The sequence below is a fragment of the Oncorhynchus gorbuscha genome, linkage group LG06, assembly GCF_021184085.1.
Source record: "Oncorhynchus gorbuscha isolate QuinsamMale2020 ecotype Even-year linkage group LG06, OgorEven_v1.0, whole genome shotgun sequence".
Lineage (NCBI taxonomy): Eukaryota > Metazoa > Chordata > Actinopteri > Salmoniformes > Salmonidae > Oncorhynchus > Oncorhynchus gorbuscha.
This window is the reverse complement of record NC_060178.1, coordinates 91,979,193-92,005,720: the sequence shown is the minus strand read 5'-3', so window position 1 is coordinate 92,005,720 and position 26,528 is coordinate 91,979,193. Positions and strand designations below refer to the sequence as shown.

General features: G+C 43.5%; 1 protein-coding gene across 1 annotated transcript in view; it reads right to left on the bottom strand.

Moving 5' to 3' along the window:
* LOC124038543 (sorting nexin-29-like) overlaps nucleotides 1–26,528 on the bottom strand; it is a 177,152-nt gene that overhangs the window by 66,316 nt on the left and 84,308 nt on the right. The window contains exon 15 of the mRNA XM_046354554.1: nucleotides 820–926. Within this exon, the coding sequence (XP_046210510.1) occupies nucleotides 820–926 (107 nt within the window). The remainder of the gene's footprint in view (nucleotides 1–819; nucleotides 927–26,528) is intronic.

Here is a 26,528-nt window from a genome sequence, read left to right as displayed (position 1 = left end):
TAAAACCCATTGACAATAGCAACAGACAACAGCATTAGCTAACCATCTGCATGTTTCTACAACTTCAGAGAGAGCATAAACAGGCAAACCAGTTGGTAACATCAATACATGTACCGTCTACTTGCTCAGTCCACATCCCAGTATGCTTAGGGAAGCCCTATTGAGACCGACAAGCAAGTAAATGATCGCATCAATAAGACAGTTCAGAAATAAGTGAAAAAATAGCAGAATTATTTATTATAAAATAAATCTAAAACACTTAGGAATAATTGATGGAAAACCTCATTAGAATAGGAGGGCTGTGTTTTTTTATGTCATTGTCACTCAGCTCAGAGTGTCACACCGTCGGTTGGTCATTAGTTACTGTACCAAGCATGCCAAGAACTCCCAGAACCACCCACTCCCTGTCTCTGTCTCTGAGTGACTGAGGCTGCATCACCATGTGTAACAACAGAGTTGGAACTGTGCATCAGCTACCTACAAAACTCCATGGCTCTGTTGAAATACTTTAGAAATCCTCTCGAAGTAATTACTGAGTAATCTGACCAGGCTGGATTGGTGAAATCTATCTTCTTGCTTCACTGATCAGTGATGACTGTGTAGATAGTTTAAAGTTTTATTAGTCGTATGTACAGGATACAAATGGTATACACCGTCAAACGACATGCTTCCTGTACTTCCAGTTTCCTTCTCTAAAATGCAACAACAATAATAAATAATAAAAGACAGAAATTACGAACATAAAGTAAATGCAGTCATCTCAGCTGCCTAAGTAGCGGTAGAGGTAAGACTGAGTCAGACAGTAACAGTAGTACCCACCTCTATGAGTTTGCGTTCGTAGCTGGCAGCCAGCTCCTCCACATCCCCCATAGTCCTGCTCTGAGGGGCCAGAGTAGAACCATCACAGTTCCTCACCATGGGGAGAACTGGAAGAGGAGAGAAGCAAACAGTTACGATGGTGAACAATAATAATCATTTTGTGGGTGCTTATATTTGTCCTGTTCCACACATGTACAATTGTGTTTTATATGCAATTAGGGTTAAGTGCCTTGCTTAAGGGCACAGAAAGATCTTTCCCCTTGTCGCCAGTTTGAATCCCAGAGCCGACCTTTCAGTAACTGGCCCAACACTCTAACCAATAGCCTAACTGCCAGCCAACATAATGATCAATATTAATGTGTTTGATATGCCTTGGGCAACAAACACACACACACCATTATCATTTGAATATTATGCAGAGGAGTATTGTCTTGTCAGTAGTTAAAGTAAGAGCCAGTTTTTCACACAGTTTTAATTGTCTGTTGGAGACCGAATAGTAGAGGGGTTACTTCCTGGAAGGTTTTAAAACAGCAACTTCTCTAAGGTATCAACCCCGCTGTATCTGCCAGGAGACGTAAACGAATAAACATTGGCATTATGACAACCATCTTCTCTAATTACTGTCTTTTGCACCAATATTCATGTAAAAAATATTTTTATTTGTTTTTCAAAACGACACCATTCCATTAAACTGCCACACACTGCTTGGCTCTCCCACACACTTCTAAAACGGTGGTTCATCACTACTAGTTCTGGCTGGCTAAGTCATCAATAGTGAGCTTACAGCGATTCCACATCAGCTATTAACATGGCGTAATCTAGTTATAGAAGGTAGAACAACAGAAGTTAGACTTGGAGGAGCAGTGGCTCAGTAAATCACCTACTGGGTGTCAACAAACAATAACGATTCAACATGTAGAATCGCCTGGAAATGAAAATGACAGCCAATGTTCTGTGGTCAGAAGTAATTGCACAATCACCTGCTGCTTTTTACTGTTCAACAGCATGGTCTGTTTTGCCCTTTATTTCTAGTTTATTCTGGTCTCTTGGTTGTTCATCTCTTTTTTACATTTATTGGAGCTCTCATAATGAACTGCTTTCCTTCTTGCTAACACACTGGGCACATTGGCCGGACATGTTGGGATTGTTGTTTGAGCCTCACAACCTCTTCACCCTCAAGAACATCTGGACATCCACAATGGACACACACATCTGGGAATGACACTGTGATTGCTGAGTAATACTGTCTCTACTTGTATTCCACAGGTTAGACCCTTGAAAGCAACTATCTGCTCGTGATATGGATTGTCTTCTTGGAAAACCTCTGAAACACATGTAAAAGCTCTGAAACACATGTAAAAGCTCTGAAACACATGTAAAACCTCTGAAACACATGTAAAACCTCTGAAACACATGTAAAAGCTCTGAAACACATGTAAAAGCTCTGAAACACATGTAAAAGCTCTGAAACACATGTAAAACCTCTGAAACACATGTAAAAGCTCTGAAACACATGTAAAAGCCCTGAAACACATGTAAAAGCTCTGAAACACATGTAAAAGCTCTGAAACACATGTAAAAGCTCTGAAACACATGTAAAAGCCCTGAAACACATGTAAAAGCTCTGAAACACATGTAAATCTCTGAAACACATGTAAAAGCTCTGAAACACATGTAAAAGCTCTGAAACACATGTAAAAGCTCTGAAACACATGTAAAAGCTCTGAAACACATGTAAAAGCTCTGAAACACATGTAAAAGCTCTGAAACACAACCCTCTCCCTCAGGAAACGCAAGGGTGGCCTGGCATGGGATTAAATCCATGGCTAGCGCCCCCCCATATAGGCAGAGGGGAAACCCAGTGATGACCTTGGGGGACATGAGGGCCAGAACATGGCTAACGAACTGAATGTTTTCTTCTCAAGATTTGAATCAGACAGCTTGGTGTCGGAGGTAAAACAAATGGAATCATCATTACAAATGTTTGAGAGAGTTGTTGCTCAACAGTCTGATGTTCTGAAGTTGTTCAGGGGATGTAACACACAAAAGCCCAGACAAAATAAGTGGACATGTGTTAAAGCACTGTGCTGAACAACTGGCGGGTGTTTTTACAGACATTTTCCTATCCTCACTCAACCAGCAACACGTTCCAGTATTTTGGAAAAAATCAATAATTATACCAATTCCTAAAGCATCTAATCCCTCTGTGCTGAATGACTATCGCCCCGTTGCCTTGACATCCTTAGTAATGAAATGCCTTGAGAACCTTGTGAAAAGTCATTCTCAGTGTCACCCAGAAGCTCCTTGACCCATTTCAGTTTGCCTATCAGCCTAGCAGAGGAGTTGATGATTCCATTCTTACCCTCCTTAACATGGTCTATAGACATCTGGAGCCAAATCCCATGTCAGGGTTCTGTTTGTTAACTTTTCTTCTGCCTTCAACACAATCCATCACTACATTCTGGCACAGAGACTCATTCGGGACTTCTTCTTAGATGGGGGGCTGGTTTTGTGGCTGTTGGACTTCCTGAACCAACGCTCATAGTGAGTCAAAACAGGTCCCCACGTGTCAGACATACGCAATACCAACACAGGCTCTCCTCAGGGATGTGTTTTGTCCCCACTCCTGTACATCTTGTTCACTAATAGTTGTACTAGTTCCCATCCTGACAGACACCTCGTTACGTTTGTTGATGACACTCCCTTGATCAGCCTGTTGCATGATGATGAGGAACATCATGGCCCGGTCCTACATGACTTTGTAGAGTGGTGTGAGGAATCACACTTGGTCCTCAATACCAACAAGACCAAAGAGATGTGCATAGACTTCAGGAACCGTACAACACCTAACTCTGCAACATCTATCAGTGGTCAGAATATACAGTAGAGATTGTAGAGGAATACACATACCTGGGTGTCCTCTTGGACAATAAGCTTCAGTGGAGTAAATGTACAGATCTGATCTACAAAAAGAGCCAGAGACTGTACTTTCTCAAAAAGCTGGTATCTTTTAATGTAGACTGTACTATACTGATTCTGTTTTACAAATCTTTCATTGAGAGTATTTTAACTTTTTGTATTGTTTGTCGGTTTGGCAATGCCACTGTCAGCCAGAGAAACATGCTGAGAAGGATTATCACCACAGCAAGCAAGGTACTTGGAGTCAAACAGACAGGCCTGGATGAGATCTTTAAGGTCAGGGCCCTCCGTAAGGCTCACAAAATCATTTTAGACCCAAGAAACTCCCTGTACCCAGACTTTATACTATTCCTCTCTGGGCACAGGTATAGGGCACCCCTCGGCAGGAAAAACAGAACTAGACAATAATTTGTGCCAGGTGTGATATCTCTCCTAAATAGATCGAGCTAATGTTCCTATCGACTCAGTAAGGCCAGCAGGCTAATGTTCCTATCGACTCAGTAAGGCCAGCAGGCCAGTCTTTTTAAAAATGTTTTATTGGTATGTAACTGTTATGAAAGTTGTAGTGTCAATTTTGTTTTGTATTTAAATTCCACTTTAAACATGACACTGCAACAAAATGTCCCCATGGGGACAATAAAGTCAGTCAGTAATGCGTAGAACTATTCTTCTTTAGAAGCTTTTGGCTTCTCACATTACAAACAACACAGGAATTAAATCATCAACGTGTATTGATCACACTTTTACTAACACTGCAGATATTTGCTTTAAAGCAGTATCCAAATCCATAGGATGTAGTGATCACAATATAATAGCCATATCTAGGAAACCAAAGTTCAAAAGGCTGGGCCTAATATAATGTATAAGAGGTCATACAAAAAGTTTTGTAGTGATTGATATGTTAATGATGTAAAGAATATTTGCTGGTCTGTGGTGTGTAATGAGGAGCAACCAGACGCTGCACTTGACACATTTATGAAACGACTTACTCCAGTTACTAATAAGCACCCATTAAGAAAATGACTGTAAAAAACTGCAAAATCCCCTTGGATTAATGAGGAATTGAAAAATAGTATGGTTGAAAGGGATGAGGCAAAAAGTTACAGCAATTAAGTCTGGCAGCCCAACTGATTGGCAAATTACTGCAAATTAAGAAATCATGTGACTAAACTGAATAAAAATAAACTACACTATGAAACAAAGATACATTATATAAAGAATGATAGTAAAAAGCTTTGGGGCTCCTTAAATGACATTTTGGGAGAGAAAGACAACTCTGCTCCATTCATTTATTGATTCAGATGGCTCAATCATCAAAGCCCACTGATATTGCAAACTAGCCAGCAACAAACGCAGACTCTAAACATCCAAGTATATCGGACCAAATTATGAAAGACAAGAATTGTAATTTTGAAATCAGTGCAGTCTGTGTGGAAGAGGTGAAAAAATTATTGTTGTCTATCAACAATGACATGCCACCGGGGTCTGACAATTTAGATGGAAAATGACTGAGGATAATAGCAGGCGATATTGCCACTCCTATTTGCCACATCTTCAATTTAAGCCTACTAGAGAGTGTGTGCCCTCAGGCCTGGAGGGAAGATAAAGTCATTCCGCTACCCAAGAATAGTAAAGCCTCATTTACTGGCTCAAATAGCTGACCAATCAGCCTGTTACCAACCCTTAGTAAACTTCTGGAAAAAAATGTGTTTGACCAGATATAATGTTATTTTACAGTAAATAAACTGACAGCAGAACTTCAGCATGCTTATAGGGAAGGACACTGAACAGGCACAGCACTTACACAAATGACTGATGATTGGCTGAGAGAAACTGAAGATAAAATGATTGTGGGGGCTGTCTTGTAAGACTTCAGTGCAACTTTTGACATTATTTATTGTAGTCTGCTTCTGGAAAAACTTGTGTTATGGCTTTACACCCCCTGCTATAATGTGGATTAAGAGTTACTTGTGGATTAAGAGTTACTTGAACACAGAGGGTGTTCTTTAATGGAAGCCTATCAAATATAATCCAGTTAGAATCAGGAATTATCCAGGGTAGCTGTTTAGGCCCCTTGATTTTTTCAATTTTTACTAACGACATGCCACTGACGTTGAGTAAAGCCAGAGTTTCTATGTATGCTGATGACTCAAAACTATACACATCAGCTACAACAGCGACTGAAATGACTGCAACACTCAACAAAGAGCTGCAGTTAGTTTCAGAGTGGGTGGCAAGGAATAAGCCCTAAACATTTCTAAAACTAAAAGCATTGTATTTGGAACAAAACACTCACTAAACCTCAACTAAATATTGTAATAAATAATGTGGAAATTGAGCAAGTTGAGATAACTAAACTGCTTGGAGTAACACTAGACTGTAAACTGTCACGGTCAAAACATATTGATGCAGTCGTAGCTAAGATGGGGAGAAGTCTGTCTATAATAAAGTGATGCTCTGCCTTCTTAACAACACTTCAACAAGGCAGGTCCTACAGGCCCTGGTTTTGTCACACCTTGACTACTGTTCAGTCGTGTGGCTGGTGCCACAAAAAAGGACATAGGAAAATTGCAATTGGCTCAGAACAGGGCAGCACGGCTGGCCCTTGGGTGTTCATAGAGAGCTAATATTAAAAATATGCATGTCAATCTCTCCTGGCTCAAAGTGGAAGAGAGATTGACTTCATGACTACTTGTATTTATGAGAGGTATTGACATGTTGAATGCACAGGGCTGTCTGCCTAAACTATTGGCACACAGCTCGGTCACCCATGCATACCCCACAAGACATGCTTACAAGAGGTCTCTTCACAGTCCCCAAGTCCAGAACAGACTATAGTAGGCACACAGTACTATATAGAGCCATGACTACATGGAACTCTATTCTACATCAAGTAACTGACGCGGCAGGGTAGCCCAGTGATTAGAGTGTTGGACTAGTAACCGGAAGGTTGCAAGTTCAAATCCCGAGCTGAAAAGGTACAAATCTGTTCCTAGGTTGTCATTGAAAGTAAGAATTTGTTCTTAAACCTCTTGAGACTCTAGGGGCAGTATTTCATTTTTGGATAAAAAAAACGTTCCCATTTTAAACAAGATATTTTCTCATGAAAAGATGCTCGACTATGCATATAATTGACAGCTTTGGAAAGAAAACACTCTGACGTTTCCAAAACTGCAAATATATTATCTGTGAGTGCCACAGAACTGATGCTACAGGCGAAACCAAGATGAAACTTCAAACAGGAAGGAACATTTTTGAGGCTCTGTTTTCCATTGTCTCCTTATATGGCTGTGAATGCGCCCTGAACGAGCCTACACTTTCTGCCATTTCCCCAAGGTTTCATGTATTGTCATGTCTTGTCCCTGTGCTTTCTCTTCTCTTCGTTTCCCCCTGCTGGTCTTATTAGGTTTCTTTCTCTCTCTCTATCCCTCTCTCTCTCTATCGTTCCGTTCCTGCTCCCAGCTGTTCCTCATTCTCCTAACGACCTCGTTTACTCTCTCACACCTGTCCCCTATTTTGCCCTCTGATTAGGTCTCTATTTCTCTCTCGGTTTCTGCCTCTGTCCTTGTCGGATTCTTGTTTGCTGTGTCCTTGTTCCGTCCTGTCGTGTTTTGCCTTTTCATCAGATGCTGCGTGTGAGCAGGTGTCTCTGTCCGCTACGGCCCGCGCCTACCCGAAGGGACCTGCAGTCTGTTGCCGCTTATCCTGCAATTCTCCTCAACAACTAAAGAGGATTTATGTTTTCCCTGTTTGGACATTTCCTGTAAAGGATTGAGGATTATGTTTTCTCTGTTTGGACTTTAATAAACTCAGTTTCTGTTAAGTCGCTTTTGGGTCCTCACTCACCTGCATAACACAAGGTGTCTGCAGCATTGTGACGTCTTTGTAGGCATATCATTGGAAGATTGGCCATAAGAGACTACATTTACCAGGTGTCCGCCCGGTGTCCTTTGTCGAAATTGGTGCATAATCTTCAGCTGCAAGCATTCTTCCATGTGATTCAGAGGAGAAAGCATACTTCCACGAACGATATATCATCGAAGATATATGTGAAAAACACCTTGAGGATTAATTCTAAACAACGTTTGCCATGTTTCAGTCGATATTATGGAGTTAATTTGGGAAAAGGTTGGCGTTTTGATGACTGAATTTTCGGGGGTTTTTTGGTAGCCAAAAGTGATGAACAAAACGGAGCGCGATTTCTCCTACACAAAGAATCTTTTTGGAAACACTGAACATTTGCTATCTAACTGAGTCTCCTCATTGAAAACATCCGAAGTTCTTCAAAGGTAAATTATTTTATTTGAATGCATTTCTTGTTTTTGTGAAAATGTTGCCCGCTAAATTCTACGCTAAATGCTACACTAGCTATCAAAACTGTTACACAAATGCTTGTTTTGCTATGGTTGAAATGCATATTTTGAAAATCTGAGATGACAGTGTTGTTAACAAAAGGCTAAGCTTGAGAGCTAGCATATTTATTTCATTTAATTTGCGATTTTCATGAATAGTTAACATTGCGTTATGGTAATGAGCTTGAGGCTGTGTTCACGATCCCGGCTCCGGGATGGCTAGTATCAAGAGGTGTTCATAACTGACTTGCCTAGGTAAATAAAGGTTTTTAAAAAAGTAACTGACGCAAGCAGTAAAACAGATTTTAAAAAACACCTTATGGAACAGCAGGGACTCTGAAGCAACACAAACATTGGCACAGACACACACACGATAACATACGTACTATAAATATGCCTGAGGGCACACCGTGTGTTGTGAATGTTTTAAAATTGTATAAACTGCCTTAATTTTGCTGGACCTCAGGAAGAGTAGCTGTTGCTTTGGCAGCAGCTAATGGGGATCCATAATAAATACAAAAAATACATTCAACACAGTTGATGGTCGCTCTCACCTTTGCACTGACGATGGCAGCACTCCTCTTTACATGTTCTATATTTGGTGTCAGAGAAGGCCTATCCATGTCAGTGGTGTCCAAGCTGTACAGATCATACCATTTCTGGTACTCACGTCTGTCTGCTGTCAATGTTGGATCAAGCATTTCGCTACACCCGCAATAACATCTGCTAAACACGTGTATGTGACCAATAACATATGATTTGATCAGGCACAAACCTTCATTTCCTAAATTGTTCTTCTGGCAAGCGTGGAGGATTCATTAAGCATTACCAGCATGGATAATAATATAATAATAATAATATCTTCTCCCTCGCATTTCTTGATCTGTGTATTTTGACATCTTGAAATGTCTGTCCTGGAATTGCTTGTACTTTACCTTGGCAAGGCCTTTTCTGCTGAGGTCATGCATCATGTCAATTTCTGTATCAATAGTTGAATTTCTTCCTGTTGCGGGCTGACACTGTTAAGCATTTCGCTACACCCACAATAACATCTGCTAAACATGTGTATGTGACGAATAAAATTACATTTTAATTTGATGTACGTGTGTTCCTTTCCACTTCAGGTGCTCAAACCGACCAATCACAAGAGCTGCAAAAGGATGCATACTCTTTTCAAAAACCTCTTTCATATCTGGTTGTTTGGTGGCTGTTTCACATAGGCTTGTCATTGTGTCTCACTTCTTCACACACTTATCATTTGATTCTTCCATCTTCTTCCTAGCCAGGGCTGTTCCCTGAAGCCCCAAGTTTAGAAGGGAATTAACTCTCTCGGCAGGGTTGGCCCAGCTGTCACCTGGTGCAGTTCTACAGGCGATAAGCATGTCAAGATCCAGTAGAACAAACAGGAGTGTGTGGCATGCTTGAACAGAGGCATATGTGGTTCTGTGGTCTGGCCCACCACCATGAATGATCAAGATTTACTTGTTGAGAAAGACATCTTCACTGTAGTTCTCTCCTCTGAGAATGCTGAGATGTTCAACTGTGTGTCGAAGGGGCATGGATGGCTGGACAATCTTGTCCTTGACAGTGACATGAACTTTCCCATCATAGAATGAACTACATGGAGATGCTGGGATATCTGGGATCAACATGACAGATGGTACTGATGTGGTAATCATGGTCGGCAGCTGCTAGAACTGGCCCACTTTCAGGAGCAATGCTTGGATGTCTGCCTCTGTTACAGGTCCCTATAGGCTGACCAGGTTCTCCGACAGGGATGATTGCCTTATCATCCACACATAACATTTCACATGCAAGAAAACTTTTGAATGTAGCTCCACTGTACTGCAACAAACTTTGAATCTTGATGTCCCTTATCACCCGAGACTGGACCATGAACTTGAGGTTAAACCTTCCTGTGTACTGGAGAGCAGACATGGACCATGGATTCTTGGGTGTAAACTGCAGTCTTAGATACTGTATTGATGGGATTTTAGTTTCTGGTGGAAGACACTTTTCCACTATGTCACGCAAGTCCTCGACTGAAATAGCAAAAGGTAAATACAAGTACTCCCCATGTCTGCAATCGTTGACCTGAACTGTGTATTCATTAAAATACTTGTGGTTTTCCATTTAGTTTCCTTATATCATCCAGCAAAGTACATTGCCAGTGGCACGCACACAAGCTCCACAATATTGTGATCGACTGTCTCCAAGGTGGGGGCTTTTCGTGGCAGCCAGATGAGAAAATAAAAGGCTGTGGGGCATCCGTTAGACAGTAATTCAACTTTGTCCAGCCTAAGTCGTTTTAGTTTTTGGTTGAATTTGATGAGAAATCGGCCTAATCTATCCTAATAGTGATAAAGGGCAGTGTGTGTCTGGTCGGAGGGGCAGACATTCTCCCCCCCACACACAATGCCTCCGTCAGTAAAACTGCTGCTACAAACCAATTTACCTCAGCTCAGAGTTTCTCCTTCACTTGGACTTCTGTTCCCTGTCATGGCAATAGGGTCTTAATAAAACAGCAGAGGCATAGTGAATAGCTAAGTGTGTGTGTGTGTGTGTGTGTGTGTGTGTGTGTGTGTGTGTGTGTGTGTGTGTGTGTGTGTGTGTGTGTGTGTGTGTGTGTGTGTGTGTGTGTGTGTGTGTGCACGAGCACAGATGTTAAAACTCAAAGAAATTCGGATGGCAGCTGGACTGTAATAACTGAATTAACGAGGGTGTGTGTGATATTTATATTATTTTAAATGTAACTAGGCAAGTCAGTTAAGAACAAATTCTTATTTGCAATGACGGCCTACCCCGGCCAAACCCAGACGACGCTGGGCCAATTGTGCGCCGTCCCATGGGACTCCCAATCACGGCCGGATGAGATGCAGCCTGGATTTGAACCAGGGACTGCAGTGATGCCTCTTGCACTGAGACGCAGTGCCTTATACCGTCCCTTGGGAGCCCCAATAACATAACTGATATAAGAATTATGTTCTGAGACAGGCGGGTTCTTAAATAATGAGAGAAGACAGAAGGAGCAGTACATCCATCAAACATTATAGAAAACTAACAGATCCCCTGGGATCCCTATAGGGAGGTTCTAAACTAGTTAGGAAGTCCCAGCTGTGTGTGGTGTTTGTGTGTAAGGTTTCCATGGAAAGGCTCTCCAGCTGTGATTCCTCCAGCTGTAAGCGTTAACCAGTGGAAGCTGTCAAGCCGGAGAGTGTAAATAATATATATCCAGTATATATATATTTTTTTTCACAAAAAGTTTGTCCTTGTCTTTCGGCGCTAAACATTCAGGAACATGTTTGTGTTCTTTATGCGTAATGAAGTGGAGTCTATTATGAAGGTAATGGCCATCAGAAATCCCTTTTCTTTTGACAATGTTTTCACTTTCACTCTGTTCTGCAGAGTGGTCAATGGAAAAATGTATTACTACCATCGTCAGTGGCAATTTCTGCATGTTCTATAAGAATCACTCAATAAGAGCATTGGGGGCCAACACACAAACCTACACACACATCCATCCACAGGGGAGGCAGGAGAGACTAGGTTAATTAACATGGTAATCAAAGCAATCTCCTTTCATAGTCCCATCACACACTCTGCTTCCTGCATCGGTCCTCCAGATAACTCTGTGTGTGTGTGTGTATTTAGTTTTTTGAATCGGTCCATCAGAGAAAGTCTGTGTCTGCACTGATGGCCTCAAATTACAAGAGCAGGCATGCATGATCTGATCCGCATGCATGAAATTACACACACACCAACTTTGTCCTATTCCGTTAAAACAACAACCCATGAGTGAATGTGTTGAAATCACCACTTAACATGCTCTGATGACATCAATCAAACTGTTTGGCTGACCAGTGTATACTGACAAGCTACGTCATGTGAGACTGGACTTCTAATGGAGTTGAAACTGAGTCCAAATCATAGATATGCTAACACAAAAACCACTGTCAAAGCTACAGAGGGTTTTTATTGGTACAGCTTTTTCAAGGGGTTGTACACTACATGACCAAAAGTATGGGGACACCTGTTCGTTGAACATCTCATTCCAAAATCATAGGCATTAATATGTAAACTCAGCAACAAACAAAAAAAGTCCCCTTTTCAGGACCCTGTCTTTCAAAGATCATTTGTAAAAATCCAAATAACTTCACAGATCTTCATTGCAAAGGGTTTAAACAACATTTCCCATGCTTGTTCAATGAACCATAAACAATTCATGAACATGTACCTGTGGAACGGTCGTTAAGACACTTACAGACAGTAGGGCAATTAAGGTCACAGTTATGAAAACCTAGGACACTGAAGAGGCCTTTCTACTAACTCAGAAAAACAACAAAAGAAAGATGCCCAGGGTCCCTGCTTTCTGCGTAAACGTGCCTCGGGCATGCTGCAAGGAGGCATGAGGACTGCAGATGTGGCCAGGGAAATAAATTGCAATGTTCATACTGTGAGACGCCTAGACAGCGCTACAGCGTGACAGGACAGACAGCTGATCATCCTCGCAGTAGGCAGACCACGTGTAACACCTGCACAGTATCGATACATCCGAACATCACACCTGCAGGACAGGAACAGGATGGCAACAACAACTGCCCGAGTTACACCAGGAACGCACAATCCCTCCATCAGTGCTCAGACTGCCTGCAATAGGCTGAGAGAGGCTGGACTTAGTGCTTGTAGCCCGGGTTGTCTGGTGAGGACCTGGCTTACATCACCGGCAACAATGTTCTCTATGGGCACAAACCCACCGTCGCTGGACCAGACAGGACTGGCAAAAAGTGCTCTTCACTGATGAGTCACAGTTTTGTCTCACCGGGGGTGATGGTCGGATTCGTGTTTACCGTTGAAGGAATGAGCGTTACACCGAGGCTTGTACTTTGGTGCGGGATCGATTTGGAGGTGGAGGGTCCGTCATGGTCTGGGGCGATGTGTCACAGCATCATCGGACTGAGCTTGTCATTGCAGACAATCTGTTACAGGGAAGAAATCCTCCTCCCTCATGTGGTACCCTTCCTACAGGCTCATCCTGACATGACCCTACAGCATGACAATGCCACCAGTCATACTGCTCGTTCTGTGCGTGATTTCCTGCAAAATAGGAATGTCAGTGTTCTGACATGGCCAGCCTAGAGCCTGGATCTCAATCCCATTGAGCACTTCTGGGACCTGTTGGATCGGAGGGTAAGGGCTAGGGTCATTCACCACAGAAATGTCTGGGAACTTGCAGGTGCCTTGGTGGAAGAGTGGGGTAACATCTCACAGCAAGAACTGGCACATCTGGTGCAGTCCATGAGGAGGAGATGCACTGCAGTACTTAAAGCTGGTGGCCACAACAGATACTGACTGTTACTTTTGATTTTGACCCCCCTTTGTTCAGGGACACATTGTTCCATTTATGTTAGTCACATGTCTGTGGAACTTGTCCAGTTTATGTCTCAGTTGTGAAGTTTGCTGAAAATAAACGCAGTTGACAGTGAGAGGACGTTTCTTTTTTTGCTGAGTTTAGTTGGTCCCCCTTTGCTGCTAAAACAGCCTCCACTCTTCTGAGAGTTCCACTAGATGTTGAAACATTACTGCGGGGACTTGTTTCCATTCAGCCACAAGAGCATTAGTGAGGTCGGGCACTGATGTTGGGCAATTAGGCCTGGCTCTCAGTCGGGATTCCAGTTCATCCCAAAGGTGTTTGATGGGGTTGAGGTCATGGCTCTGTGCAGGCCAGTCAAGTTCTTCCACACCGATCTCGACAAAAAAAAATTGTATGGACCTCGCTTTGTGCACGTGTCCACATACTTTTGTATATATTATATATTATATCTTGATTGTTTCTGTCTCTGTGTCATTACCAGACAGAACTGTTTCATTTTCGTTTGTTCTACTTGTTATTTTGTTTTTGGTGTTCAATGTTAATAAATTATCAACATGGACACGTACCACGCTGCATATTGGTCCAATCCTTCATACTCCTCATCAGAGGAAGACGAATTTCGTTACACATACAGCATCATCAGTGTGTTTCACCATTACGACTCCAGAGAGGCTTCAACCCAGTGAGGCTTCTTAGCTTGAGAAATGATAAGGGATAAATCAGGAAATCTGGTTTGACATGTCCATTTAAATCCTTTTTTAAATCCACTTCACAATGGCCTATGGACATTCAACTTTTTAGGGTCATCAAACATGACCATGATGAACTGTTACCTTTTGTATTGATATCTTCAAAAAATTAGGAAACTTAATGATTAAGTAATGCTAAATGCTTAAAATAATCATAAATCTCATGAACTACAGGTCATATTCACTCAGAATGTAGTATTTGGACTCATCACAAGAGTCCCTAAAGAGTTTGAGAAAACAAGGTTGATGGATTCAAAGATGGCCACTCTATACCAGTAGATATGCCAGAGAGGCTTCAACTCCAGAGAAGTTTCAACTCCAGAGGTGCAGGATGAATCAGAGGGAAGAACAAGTGAAAGGATCAAATAAAACATGTTCAGTTATCCCCCCCACACACACACACACGTTCAGTCAGTCAACCCAGGAACGTCAAATACCCTTGTCAAAATACACATTTTCCCAGGTCATCTCACAGGAAATCAATCCCCATGTACAGAGCAGTGCACCAGCGTGTGTGTGTGTGTTGTAGTGATTTTGGGGGGAAATGCAAAGTGCGTTTCAATAAATGAGTGCTGAGTGTTAATCAAGGGGGAGAGAGACGCCAAGTGACTGGTTGTCGGGGTGAGAAATTAAGTGACAGCAATAATGTCCAGCTAGGGCCATTTATCATGACGGGCTGTTATCGGGTCTGAAGCTCCATCATGTAGCATTACTATCTATACAGAATCTTGTGCTCTACACACAGTCTGGCCCTATCCTTTATCTACTCAGCTGGCCTTAGGGAAACCGATCGGGGGGAAATGTACTTTTTTTGAAATAGTCCCATCCACGACACTACCCAGTGCATCACAGAAGCAATTTACTTAATATAATAATAATAATATATGCCATTTAGCAGACGCTTTTATGTGAATACATCACCTTTCACACTGACGGACTGGCCAATGGTCCTACAGAGAGAGGACGTGAAAAGTAGCTGAGCCACTTGTCCTACAGAGAGAGGACGAGAGAAGTAGCTGAGCCACTTGTCCTACAGAGAGAGGACGAGAGAAGTAGCTGAGCCACTTGTCCTACAGAGAGAGGACGAGAGAAGTAGCTGAGCCACTTGTCCTACAGAGAGATGACGAGAGAAGTAGCTGAGCCACTTGTCCTACAGAGAGAGGATGAGAGAAGTAGCTAAGCCACTTGTCCTACAGAGAAAGGACGAGAGAAGTAGCTGAGTCACTTGTCCTACAGAGAGGATGAGAGAAGTAGTTGAGCCACTTGTCCTACAGAGAGAGGACGTGAGAAGTAGCTGAGCCACTTGGTTTAAATCAGATAGAGAAATGATGAGCACAGTCAATGCATCATCTACAAGTGGTGCTTCACTACTGCAGGTACCCACGTGGGGAAATTAGGTACCATTGCTATGTTACACTCCTGCCAATGGTGAGTTGGATATTATTGGGTATCTGAAGTACCAATGCCTCTGTAGTAAAAATGGTTCCCAATTATAGAGAAAATAGTATGTCTCTTCTTCAGAGCCGCTGAGCTACTGAAACTACTCCAAGTTTTCTGCATTATCAACTGCTCATTTTCACAAGTACAGATGAGATCCCAGAAACCAATCAGTAATCAAGGAATTATTAATGCCCTGAGAAAACTTAATCTAAACCTGTGATTGCGGCTCCTATGAAAATGCAACGAAAAGCAATTGAATTTGGTTTTATAAGTCAAAGCTACTGTATGCATACTGTAGTCTATTTGGAGGCATATCTGAAATAGAGTTTGGATTCTCTGAACTGTTGAGTTGTACATTTGAGGAGAAAGCATATATTTCGTTACATTGCGATGTGGAGACAGCTGTCATGACTGTCCTGTGATGATCACAATAGGTCAGATCAGCTTGGCAATAACCAGACCTTCTCTCAACCACAGAAGAGGGGAGGAGGGAACTGGGCCAGTTTGACGTAAATACATTAATGATTTCTAATTCCAAACGGGTGGCGTTTTGTGTGCAAACTATATGACTAATGTGAGAAAAGTTCTCCAATATATCCACGATAAGTGTCCCTTTTTCTCCCCCCTCCCCCATATCTGTTGTAACAAGCTGTAATGTTGTGTCAGTCCGCTAGGGACCTGTTTCCATCGTATTAAGTTTCTAGTCAATAATCTATGTGTGTGTTTATCCTGTGTTATTATTTAGTTAGCTAGTAAATAAATAATGAAACCAATTTGTCTAGTACAGAATCATGAGAAAGGGTTTTGCAGATGCATGAGGTTACGACTGTTCAGAATGATAAGAGGTAATTAATTGAATCGGATAACAATTAAACCTAGTTAGTGGATTAAATAAATAAAGTCATCAGATGAATGAAAGTAAAGTCACGACACTGCTATTTACAATCCTTATTATTGTGCCTTTGTGGATGATTAAATATGCATTTTAAATAAATACCTCACCCAATAATGATCTCCTATTCTTCACTTGTTTACCATGCACGGGACTGAGAGAGATGTTTGTACCTACGTGTGTATTCTGTCAATGTGTGTTGATGGCATGTCAGTGTGTGTGTGTGTGTGTGTGTGTGTGTGTGTGTGTGTGTGTGTGTGTGTGTGTGTGTGTGTGTGTGTGTGTGTGTGTGTGTGTGTGTGTGTGTGTGTGTGTGTGTGTGTGTGTGTGTGTGTGTGTGTGTGTGTGTGTGTGTGTGTGTGTGTGTGTGGTGTTAGTTACTGTGTGTGTGTACTGTTTTAGAGAATAAATAATACTTAATTATTATCATGATCAAAGCTATTATTAAAACATTTTGACCCAAAAACTTCTCTGTTGAAAAACATCAGAGCTCATCCTGCTGCAACCTGTTAAAACTGAGTTAAGCATTCACATCTTCTCTCAACCCTCCCTCACTCACACACACACCCACACACACACACACAGTGATTCCCCTATATTCATTTAGCAGCCGAGCACCAACGCTGCTAAATCGTTGCCGCCACTCCAAAAAATATAATTTAAATTATTATTAGGGGTTCACAGCGAAGCTTTGAAACCTATTATAATTCTTAGATGTTTTTTCTTTTCTTCACATGGTCAAATAACTCAGGCATAGACTGCCAATTTTTTTTCTTTCAAAATGTGCCTTAAAGTCGTCATTAAATAGATTTTCTTAAATATTGGACATATTTTTAAACCTTTTAAAAACTTATTCTCATGAACCATAAGTCCAGCTAACACCCATTGTGAGGCCCATCTTTTAAAGGTATCTGTGACCAACAGATACATATCTGTATTCCCAGTCATGTGAAATCCATAGATTAGGCCTAAAGGAATTTATTTCACTTGGCTGATTTGCTCATATGAACTGTAACTCAGCAGAAGACCAGGGGACCACACTGCCTGTGCTGGGCCCAGCAACACCCTAGGCTAATACTATATTAAGGGTCCTTAATAAACCATTTATAAAGGCATTTATTAGCATTTATAAAGACATTTACAAACCATTTGGTCACCTTGTATTAATCATTACTCCCATATTTGTAAATGTTAGTAAGCTAGTTAATCACACATGTCAATATAAACATTTCCTTAAACATCCTGTGTTGTGTACAGTCATGGCCAAAAGTTTTGAGAATGACACAAATATTAATTTCCACAACGTTTGCTGCTTCAGTTTTATTGACAATTACATGAAGTTGATGCAAAGAATCAATATTTGCAGTGTTGACTGACTGATGGCAGCCTATTCTTGCATAATCAATGCTTGGAGTTTGTCAGAATTTGTGGGGTTTTGTTTGTCTACCCGCCTCTTGAGGATTGACCACAAGTTCTCAAAGGTCTGGCGACCGAAAATATTGATGTTGCGTTCCCAAAACCACTTAGTTATCACTTTTGCCTTATGGAAAGGTGCTCCATCATGCTGGAAAAGGCATTGTTCGTCACCAAACTGTTCCTGGATGGTTGGGAGAAGTTGCTCTCGGAGGATGTGTTGGTACCATTCTTTATTCATTGCTGTGTTCTTAGGCAAAACTGTGAGTGAGCCCACTCCCTTGGCTGAGAAGCAATCCCACACATGAATGGTCTCAGGATGCTTTACTGTTGCCATGACACAGGACTGATGGTAGTGCTCAGCTTGTCTTCTCCGGACAAGCTTTTTTACAGATTTTTCCCTAACTATCAGAAAGGGGATTCATCAGAGAAAATGACTTTACCCCAGTCCTCAGCAGTCCAATCCCTGTACCTTTTGCAGAATATCAGTCTGTCCCTGATGTTAGCCTGGAGAGAAGTGGCTTCTTTGCTGCCCTTCTTGACACCAGGCCATCCTTCAAAAGTCTTTGCGTGCAGATACACTCACACCTGCCTGCTGCCATTCCTGAGCAAGCTCTGTACTGGTGGTGCCCCGATCCCACAGCTGAATTAACTTTAGGAGACGGTCCTGGCACTTGCTGGACATTCTTGGGCGCCCTGAAGCCTTCTTCACAACAATTGAACTGCTCTCCTTGAAGTTCTTGATGATCCGCTAAATGGTTGATTTAGGTGCAATCTTACTGGCAGCAATATCCTTGCCTGTGAAGCCCTTCTTGTGCAAAGCAATGATGACGGCACGTGTTTCCTTGCAGGTAACCATGGCCGACAGAGGAAGAACAATGATTCCAAGCACCACCCTCCTTTTGATGCTTCCAGTCTGTTACTCAAACTCAATCAGCATGACAGAGTGATCTCCAGGCATGTCCTCGTCAACACTCACACCTGTGTTAATGAGAGAATCACTGGCATGATGTCAGATGGTCCTTTTGTGGCAGGGCTGAAATGCAGTGGAAATGTTTTTGGTGGATTCAGTTCATTTGCATGGCAAAGAGGGACTTTGCAATTAATTGAAATTAATTTATCACTCTTCATACATTCTGGAATAAATGCAAATTGCCATCATACAAACTGAGGCAGTAGACTTTGTGAAAATTAATATTTGTCATTCTCAAAACTTTTGGCCACGACTGTACTTGCTCTATTACCAGGTACTGCAGGAAAGTCTACCAATGGCATGCCCATCTTTTTGTGAGAAATTTCACTGGTCACCCAAAACCAAGTGTTGCAGCCGGTTCAGGGAACCCAAACCAAAAATGAAAGTGATCTATACTGTTCCGGAACAGAACTGTTATTTTAAAAGCATGGGAACCAATTAATAAACTTTATTTTACGTTGCGACAATTCTTTTCCAGAACCACAAAAATCGCAACACAACGCCCTCACTCTGTCAAACTTATTCCAGCGTCTGCCTGCCAGCTGGAAATCTTTGCCGGTGGGTGTGCGTGTGTAGGCTACCTGCCACTCCCCTCTGAAGCATAGATTACTCTAGCCTACTGACGATATTACAAGTGTAATTCAGAAATTAGGGAGAGATGTTTATTAGAGAAGAATATATTGTCTTTTTCGATGCTGTTAAGGACACGATAGTTATCACATTTCACATTGGATTTATTAACTACAAAAAGGTAAGACGTGTTTTTAAAAATGTTATTCTAGTGCTGCTCTGCACACACAAGCTAGCTATCTAACGTGTGCTCTGGTCCAACTTTAAACCAGCTCTGCAGTTCAAAGACATTCAAAGTTCCTCCATAGAAGCCGCTCTTCCGTAGGTATAATTCTGTGGACCTAATTCAGAAAAAGCATGTCCCAACAAGATGCCCAGCGCTTCTTTCTCTCAAGATCTCAACCCAAACTTGATCAAGCATCTGAGGCAATTACGTAAGATTCTAATTCTGGGAATGCAGCTGCGATAACTCTAATATAATAATTACATGTCTAACAGATCAGATGACATGACACAACTTTTGCTCCAGTTCAAACAAAAGGTTAATTTCTTGACCAATGAGGTCGTCACTGGTGACAACGCCATCAATAACGGTTCGGGCAGCGATGACCCAGCATGCTTTGCTCTCACCACTTAAACAATGAGTGAAAGGCCGGTCTCTCTCATTAGTGACAAGCTGCTTCTTTGCAGGAAAGTAAGAGCTGTAGATTCCCCTCCCCACTTCACAATGCTCGCTGCTGCGTTAATTGACTGCCACTTTGAAAAGTCAATCAAATTGCGTTTTGGTTATTGTGTTGATTGTCTTCACACCCACTCAAAGGGTTTTTCAAAGATCACAACAACAACATCAATAACGGTTTGGACAGTGATGACCCAGCATGCTTTGCTCTGGCCACTTAGACGATGAGTAAACGGCCAGCATCACAGAAACAAACTGCCTTTTTCATTAGCAGCAAGCTGCATCTTCATCAGAGAACAAGCTCTGAAGTTTTCCCTCCCTGCTCTGCGATGCTCACAGTCACCACATCGTTAATTGATTTCCCTCCCTGCTTTGCGATACTCACAGTCACTGCATCATTAATTTACTGCCATTTTCAAAAGTCAATCCAATTGCGTTTGTTATTTTGTTAATAGTCGACTCTGTGGAAAGGGAGGCCCACCCTCCCTGAGAGAGAGGATCTCACAGGCAATTAATTTGCCTCTCCGCTATAATTTAACGCAAGGCAGCAGATGACTAATGACACATTTTGAAGTGGGTCAAATCAATTATTCCTCCGTCTAGTACTGAAGACAAACGCTGTCGTGGTGCTTCAACCTCAAACATAGCATAGACTCATCTCATACTGTACAAACAGAGGAGGAAGGGTAGGGAAGCATGGGATTGGGGTGGCTGGTGATTGATCACCCTGAATAAACACCCTTAATAAGGATTTTAACAATGTGTTGGTTGTTAATGACAGACATTTTCCATTCTAGTAAAATGTTCTTCCAAGAGTGTCTGTATGTCATATCTAGTGTGTAAGGTCATTACTGTGCTCCAACATCAGATCCCCACTGTACACACAGTGATGGCTGCTGACTATGAGGTTGGTGATTGATCATATGAATATGGCTGTGTATGTGTGTGTGCATACATGCGTGTACATGCTTATGATAGTCATGTTGTATGTTTTCTACTACACACGCAACGTGTTTCCTAACAAATGAACATGTCTGGAATCCCAGTCATGGCTCCCAGTCAATACAACCTAGGCTACAGTTGTTATGCAGGTGAGTGAGGACCCAAAAGCGATTTAACAGAAACAGAGTTTATTCAAGTCCAAACAGAAAATAACGAACGGTCCAGCACGTCCCGAGATGGAACCCAACTCCTCTCCTCAGGACCGTACCCCTCCCAATCCACTAAGTACTGGTGACCACGTCCCCGAGAACGCATGTCAATAATCTTCCAGACCCTGTAGATAGGTGCGCCCTCGACAAGGACGGGGGGACGAACGGGGCGCGAAGAAAAGGCTTGACACAGGAGACATGGAAGACTGGGTGGACGCGACGAAGATGTCGCGGAAGAAGAAGTCGCACTGCGACAGGATTAACGACCTGAGAAATACGGAACGGACCAATGAACCGCGGGGTCAACTTGCGAGAAGCTGTCGTAAGGGGAAGGTTACGAGTGGAAAGCCATACTCTCTGACCGCGACAATACCTAGGACTCTTAGTCCTACGCTTATTGGCGGCTCTCACAGTCTGCGCCCTATAACGGCAAAGTGCAGACCTGACCCTCCTCCAGGTGCGCTCACAACGTTGGACAAAAACCTGAGCGGAGGACGAGAACAGAGGGGGCTGGTACCCAAGGCTACTCTGAAAAGGAGATAGCCCGGTCGCAGACGAAGGAAGCGAGTTGTGAGCGTATTCTGCCCAGGGGAGCTGTTCTGCCCAAGACGCAGGGTTTCGAAAAGAAAGACTGTGTAAGATGCGACCAATAGTCTGATTGGCCCGTTCTGCTTGACCGTTAGACTGGGGATGAAAACCGGAAGAGAGACTGACGGAAGCACCAATCAAACGACAAAACTCCCTCCAAAACTGAGACGTGAATTGCGGACCTCTGTCCGAAACGGCGTCTAACGGAAGTCCATGAATTCTGAACACATTCTCAATGATGATTTGTGCCGTCTCTTTAGCGGAAGGAAGCTTAGCGAGGGGAATAAAATGAGCCGCCTTAGAGAACCTATCGACAACCGTTAGAATAACAGTCTTCCCTGCTGACGAAGGCAGACCGGTAATAAAATCTAAGGCGATGTGAGACCATGGTCGAGAAGGAATGGGAAGCGGTCTGAGACGACCGGCAGGAGGAGAGTTACCTGACTTAGTCTGCGCGCAGTCCGAACAAGCAGCCACGAAACGGCGCGTGTCACGCTCCTGAGTAGGCCACCAAAACCGCTGGCGAATAGAAGCAAGCGTACCCCGAACGCCGGGGTGGCCAGCTAACTTGGCAGAGTGAGCCCACTGAAGAACGGCCTGACGAGTAGAAACAGGAACAAAAAGAAGGTTACTAGGACAAGCGCGCGGCGACGGAGTGTGAGTGAGTGCTTGCTTTACCTGTCTCTCAATTCCCCAGACAGTCAACCCGACAACACGCCCTTCAGGGAGAATCCCCTAGGGGTCGGTAGAGGCTACAGAAGAACTGAAGAGACGGGATAAAGCATCAGGCTTGGTGTTCTTAGTGCCCGGACGATAAGAAATCACGAACTCGAAACGAGCGAAAAACAACGCCCAACGAGCCTGACGCGCATTGAGTCGTTTGGCAGAACGGATGTACTCAAGGTTCTTATGGTCAGTCCAAACGACGAAAGGAACGGTCGCCCCCTCCAACCACTGTCGCCATTCGCCTAGGGCTAAGCGGATAGCGAGCAGTTCGCGGTTTCCCACATCATAGTTACGTTCCGACTGCGACAGGCGATGAGAAAAATACGCGCAAGGATGGACCTTATCGTCAGAATGGGAGCGCTGGGACAGAATGGCTCCCACGCCCACCTCTGACGCGTCAACCTCGACAATGAATTGTTTAGTGACGTCAGGAGTAACAAGGATAGGAGCGGATGTAAAACGCTTCTTGAGGAGATCAAAAGCTCCCTGGGCGGAAACGGACCACTTAAAGCACGTCTTGACAGAAGTAAGGGCTGTGAGAGGAGCTGCCACTTGACCGAAATTACGAATGAAACGCCGATAGAAATTTGCGAAACCGAGAAAGCGCTGCAACTCGACACGTGACTTAGGGACGGGCCAATCGCTGACAGCATGGACCTTAGCGGGATCCATCTGAATGCCTTCAGCGGAAATAACAGAACCGAGAAATGTGACGGAGGAGACATGAAAAGCGCACTTCTCAGCCCTCACATAAAGACAATTCTCTAAAAGGCGCTGGAGAACACGTCGAACGTGCTGAACATGAATCTGGAGTGAAGGTGAAAAAATCAGGATATCGTCAAGGTAAACGAAAACAAAGATGTTCAGCATGTCTCTCAGTACATCATTCACTAATGCCTGAAAGACAGCTGGAGCATTAGCGAGACCGAACGTCAGAACCCGGTATTCAAAATGCCCTAACGGAGTGTTAAACGCCGTTTTCCACTCGTCCCCCTCCCTGATGCGCACGAGATGGTAAGCGTTACGAAGGTCCAACTTAGTAAAGAACCTGGCTCCCTGCAGAATCTCGAAGGCTGACGACATAAGGGGAAGCGGATAACGATTCTTAACCGTTATGTCATTCAGCCCTCGATAATCCACGCAGGGGCGCAGGGTACCGTCCTTCTTCTTAACAAAAAAAAACCCGCTCCGGCGGGAGAGGAAGAAGGCACAACGGTACCGGCATAGAGAGCAACAGACAGATAATCTTCGAGAGCCTTACGTTCGGGAGCCGACAGAGAGTATAGTCTACCCCGGGGGGGAGTGGTCCCCGGAAGGAAATCAATACTACAATCATACGACCGGTGAGGAGGAAGGGAGGTGGCTCTGGACCGACTGAAGACCGTGCGCAGATCATGATATTCCTCCGGCACCCCTGTCAAATCACCAGGTTCCTCCTGTGAAGAGGGGACAGAAGAAACAGGAGGGATAGCAGACATTAAACATTTCACATGACAAGAAACGTTCCAGGATAGGATAGAATTACTAGACCAATTAATAGAAGAATTATGACACACTAGCCAGGGATGACCCAAAACAACAGGTGTAAAAGGTGAACGAAAAATCAAAAAAGAAATGGTCTCACTATGGTTACCAGATACTGTGAGGGTTAAAGGTAGTGTTTCCCATAATATACTGGGGAGAGGACTACCATCCAAGGCGAACATGGCCGTGGGCTCCCCTAACTGTCTGAGAGGAATGTCATGTTCCCGAGCCCATGCTTCGTCCATAAAACAGCCCTCAGCCCCAGAGTCTATCAAGGCACTGCAGGAAGCTGCCGAACCGGTCCAGCGTAGATGGACCGACAAGGTAGTACAGGATCTTGATGGAGAGACCTGAGTAGTAGCGCTCACCAGTAGCCCTCCGCTTACTGATGAGCTCTGGCTTTTACTGGACATGAAATGACAAAATGTCCAGCAGAACCGCAATAGAGACAGAGGCGGTTGGTGATTCTCCGTTCCCTCTCCTTAGTCGAGATGCGAATACCTCCCAGCTGCATGGGCTCAACACCTGAGCCAGTGGGGGAAGATGGTAGTGATGCGGAGAGGGGGGACAACGTTAACGCGAGCTCTCTTCCACGAGCTCGGTGACGAAGATCTACCCGTCGTTCTATGCGGATGGCGAGTTCAATCAAAGAATCCACGCTGGAAGGAACCTCCCGGGAGAGAATCTCATCCTTAACCTCAGCGTGGAGTCCCTCCAGAAAACGAGCGAGCAACGCCGGCTCGTTCCAGTCACTGGAGGCAGCAAGAGTGCGAAACTCTATAGAGTAATCCGTTATGGATCGATCACCTTGACATAGGGAAGCCAGGGCCCTGGAAGCCTCCCTCCCAAAAACTGAACGATCAAAAACCCGTATCATCTCCTCTTTAAAGTTCTGATACTCGTTAGTACACTCAGCCCTTGCCTCCCAGATAGCCGTGCCCCACTCACGAGCCCGTCCAGTAAGGAGAGATATGACGTAGGCGATACGAGCTCTACCCCTTGAGTATGTGTTGGGCTGGAGAGAGAACACAATATCACACTGGGTGAGAAACGAGCGGCATTCAGTGGGCTGCCCAGAGTAACACGGTGGGTTATTAATTCTTGGTTCCGGAGACTCGGAAGCCCAGGAAGTAGCTGGTGGATCGAGACGGAGATTGTGAAACTGTCTTGAGAGGTCGGAGACCTGAGCGGCCAGGGTCTCAACGGCATGACGAGCAGCAGACAATTCCTGCTCGTGTCTGCCGAGCATCGCTCCCTGGATCTCGACGGCTGAGTTGCAAGGATCCGTAGTCGCTGGGTCCATTCTTGGTCGGATACTTCTGTTATGCAGGTGAGTGAGGACCCAAAAGCGATTTAACAGAAACAGAGTTTATTCAAGTCCAAACAGAAAATAACAAATCCTGAATCCTTAACAGGAAATGTCCAAACGGGGAATAACAGAAATCCTCTAGTCTGTAGAGGGGAATAACAGGATAAGCGGCCACAGACTGCAGGTCGCTTCGGGTAGGCGCAGGCCGTAGCTGACACCTGCTCACACGCAGCATCTGATGAAGGCAAAAACACGACAGGACGGAACAAGAACACAGCACAGCAAACAAGGATCCGACAAGGACAGAAGCAGAAACGAAGAGAGAAATAGAGACTTAATCAGAGGGCAAAATAGGGGACAGGTGTGAAAGAGTAAACGAGGTCGTTAGGAGAATGAGGAACAGCTGGGAGCAGGAACGGAACGATAGAGAGAGAGAGGGAAAGAGAGAGGGAAAGAAACCTAATAAGACCAGCAGGGGGAAACGAATAGAAGAGAAAGCACAGGGACAAGACATGACAATCTATGACAATACATGACAACAGTGAACCATCATTCAACCTCATTGTGCGTGTACAATGTATTCTGATGGAAGAAGAACCAGAACCAGACCCAGACAACATTCTGCAGACAACAAAACATTATCGGAACATAGCAAAGTATATTGCATCATAGGAAACAAAAGCAAGGCCAGAGTTGCCAGTGTGTATTGTATTAAGTTTAAACAGTAAAATTCTAAGTGACTGGGATTGAGGTTAGTGGTGCTGTTTGGGTCTTTCTATAAATAAATGGGACCAATGTCTGACATTGGGATCAAAACGTCAAAATGGATTAAACCAAAAATAAAAATGATTTTCAAGCAGTTCCATGTGTACATAGAGGAATAAAAGTGAATATATGCAAATTGGCCCATAACTCCAGTTATACAACAACATAGGTTCATAGACACATTGGCAAGTCAAATTCAAGGACTTTTTAAAGCACTTCATTGTAATTTTCAACAGCCTCAATGTTATACAATTGTATAATTTATATACAGTAATTGCACATATAGGG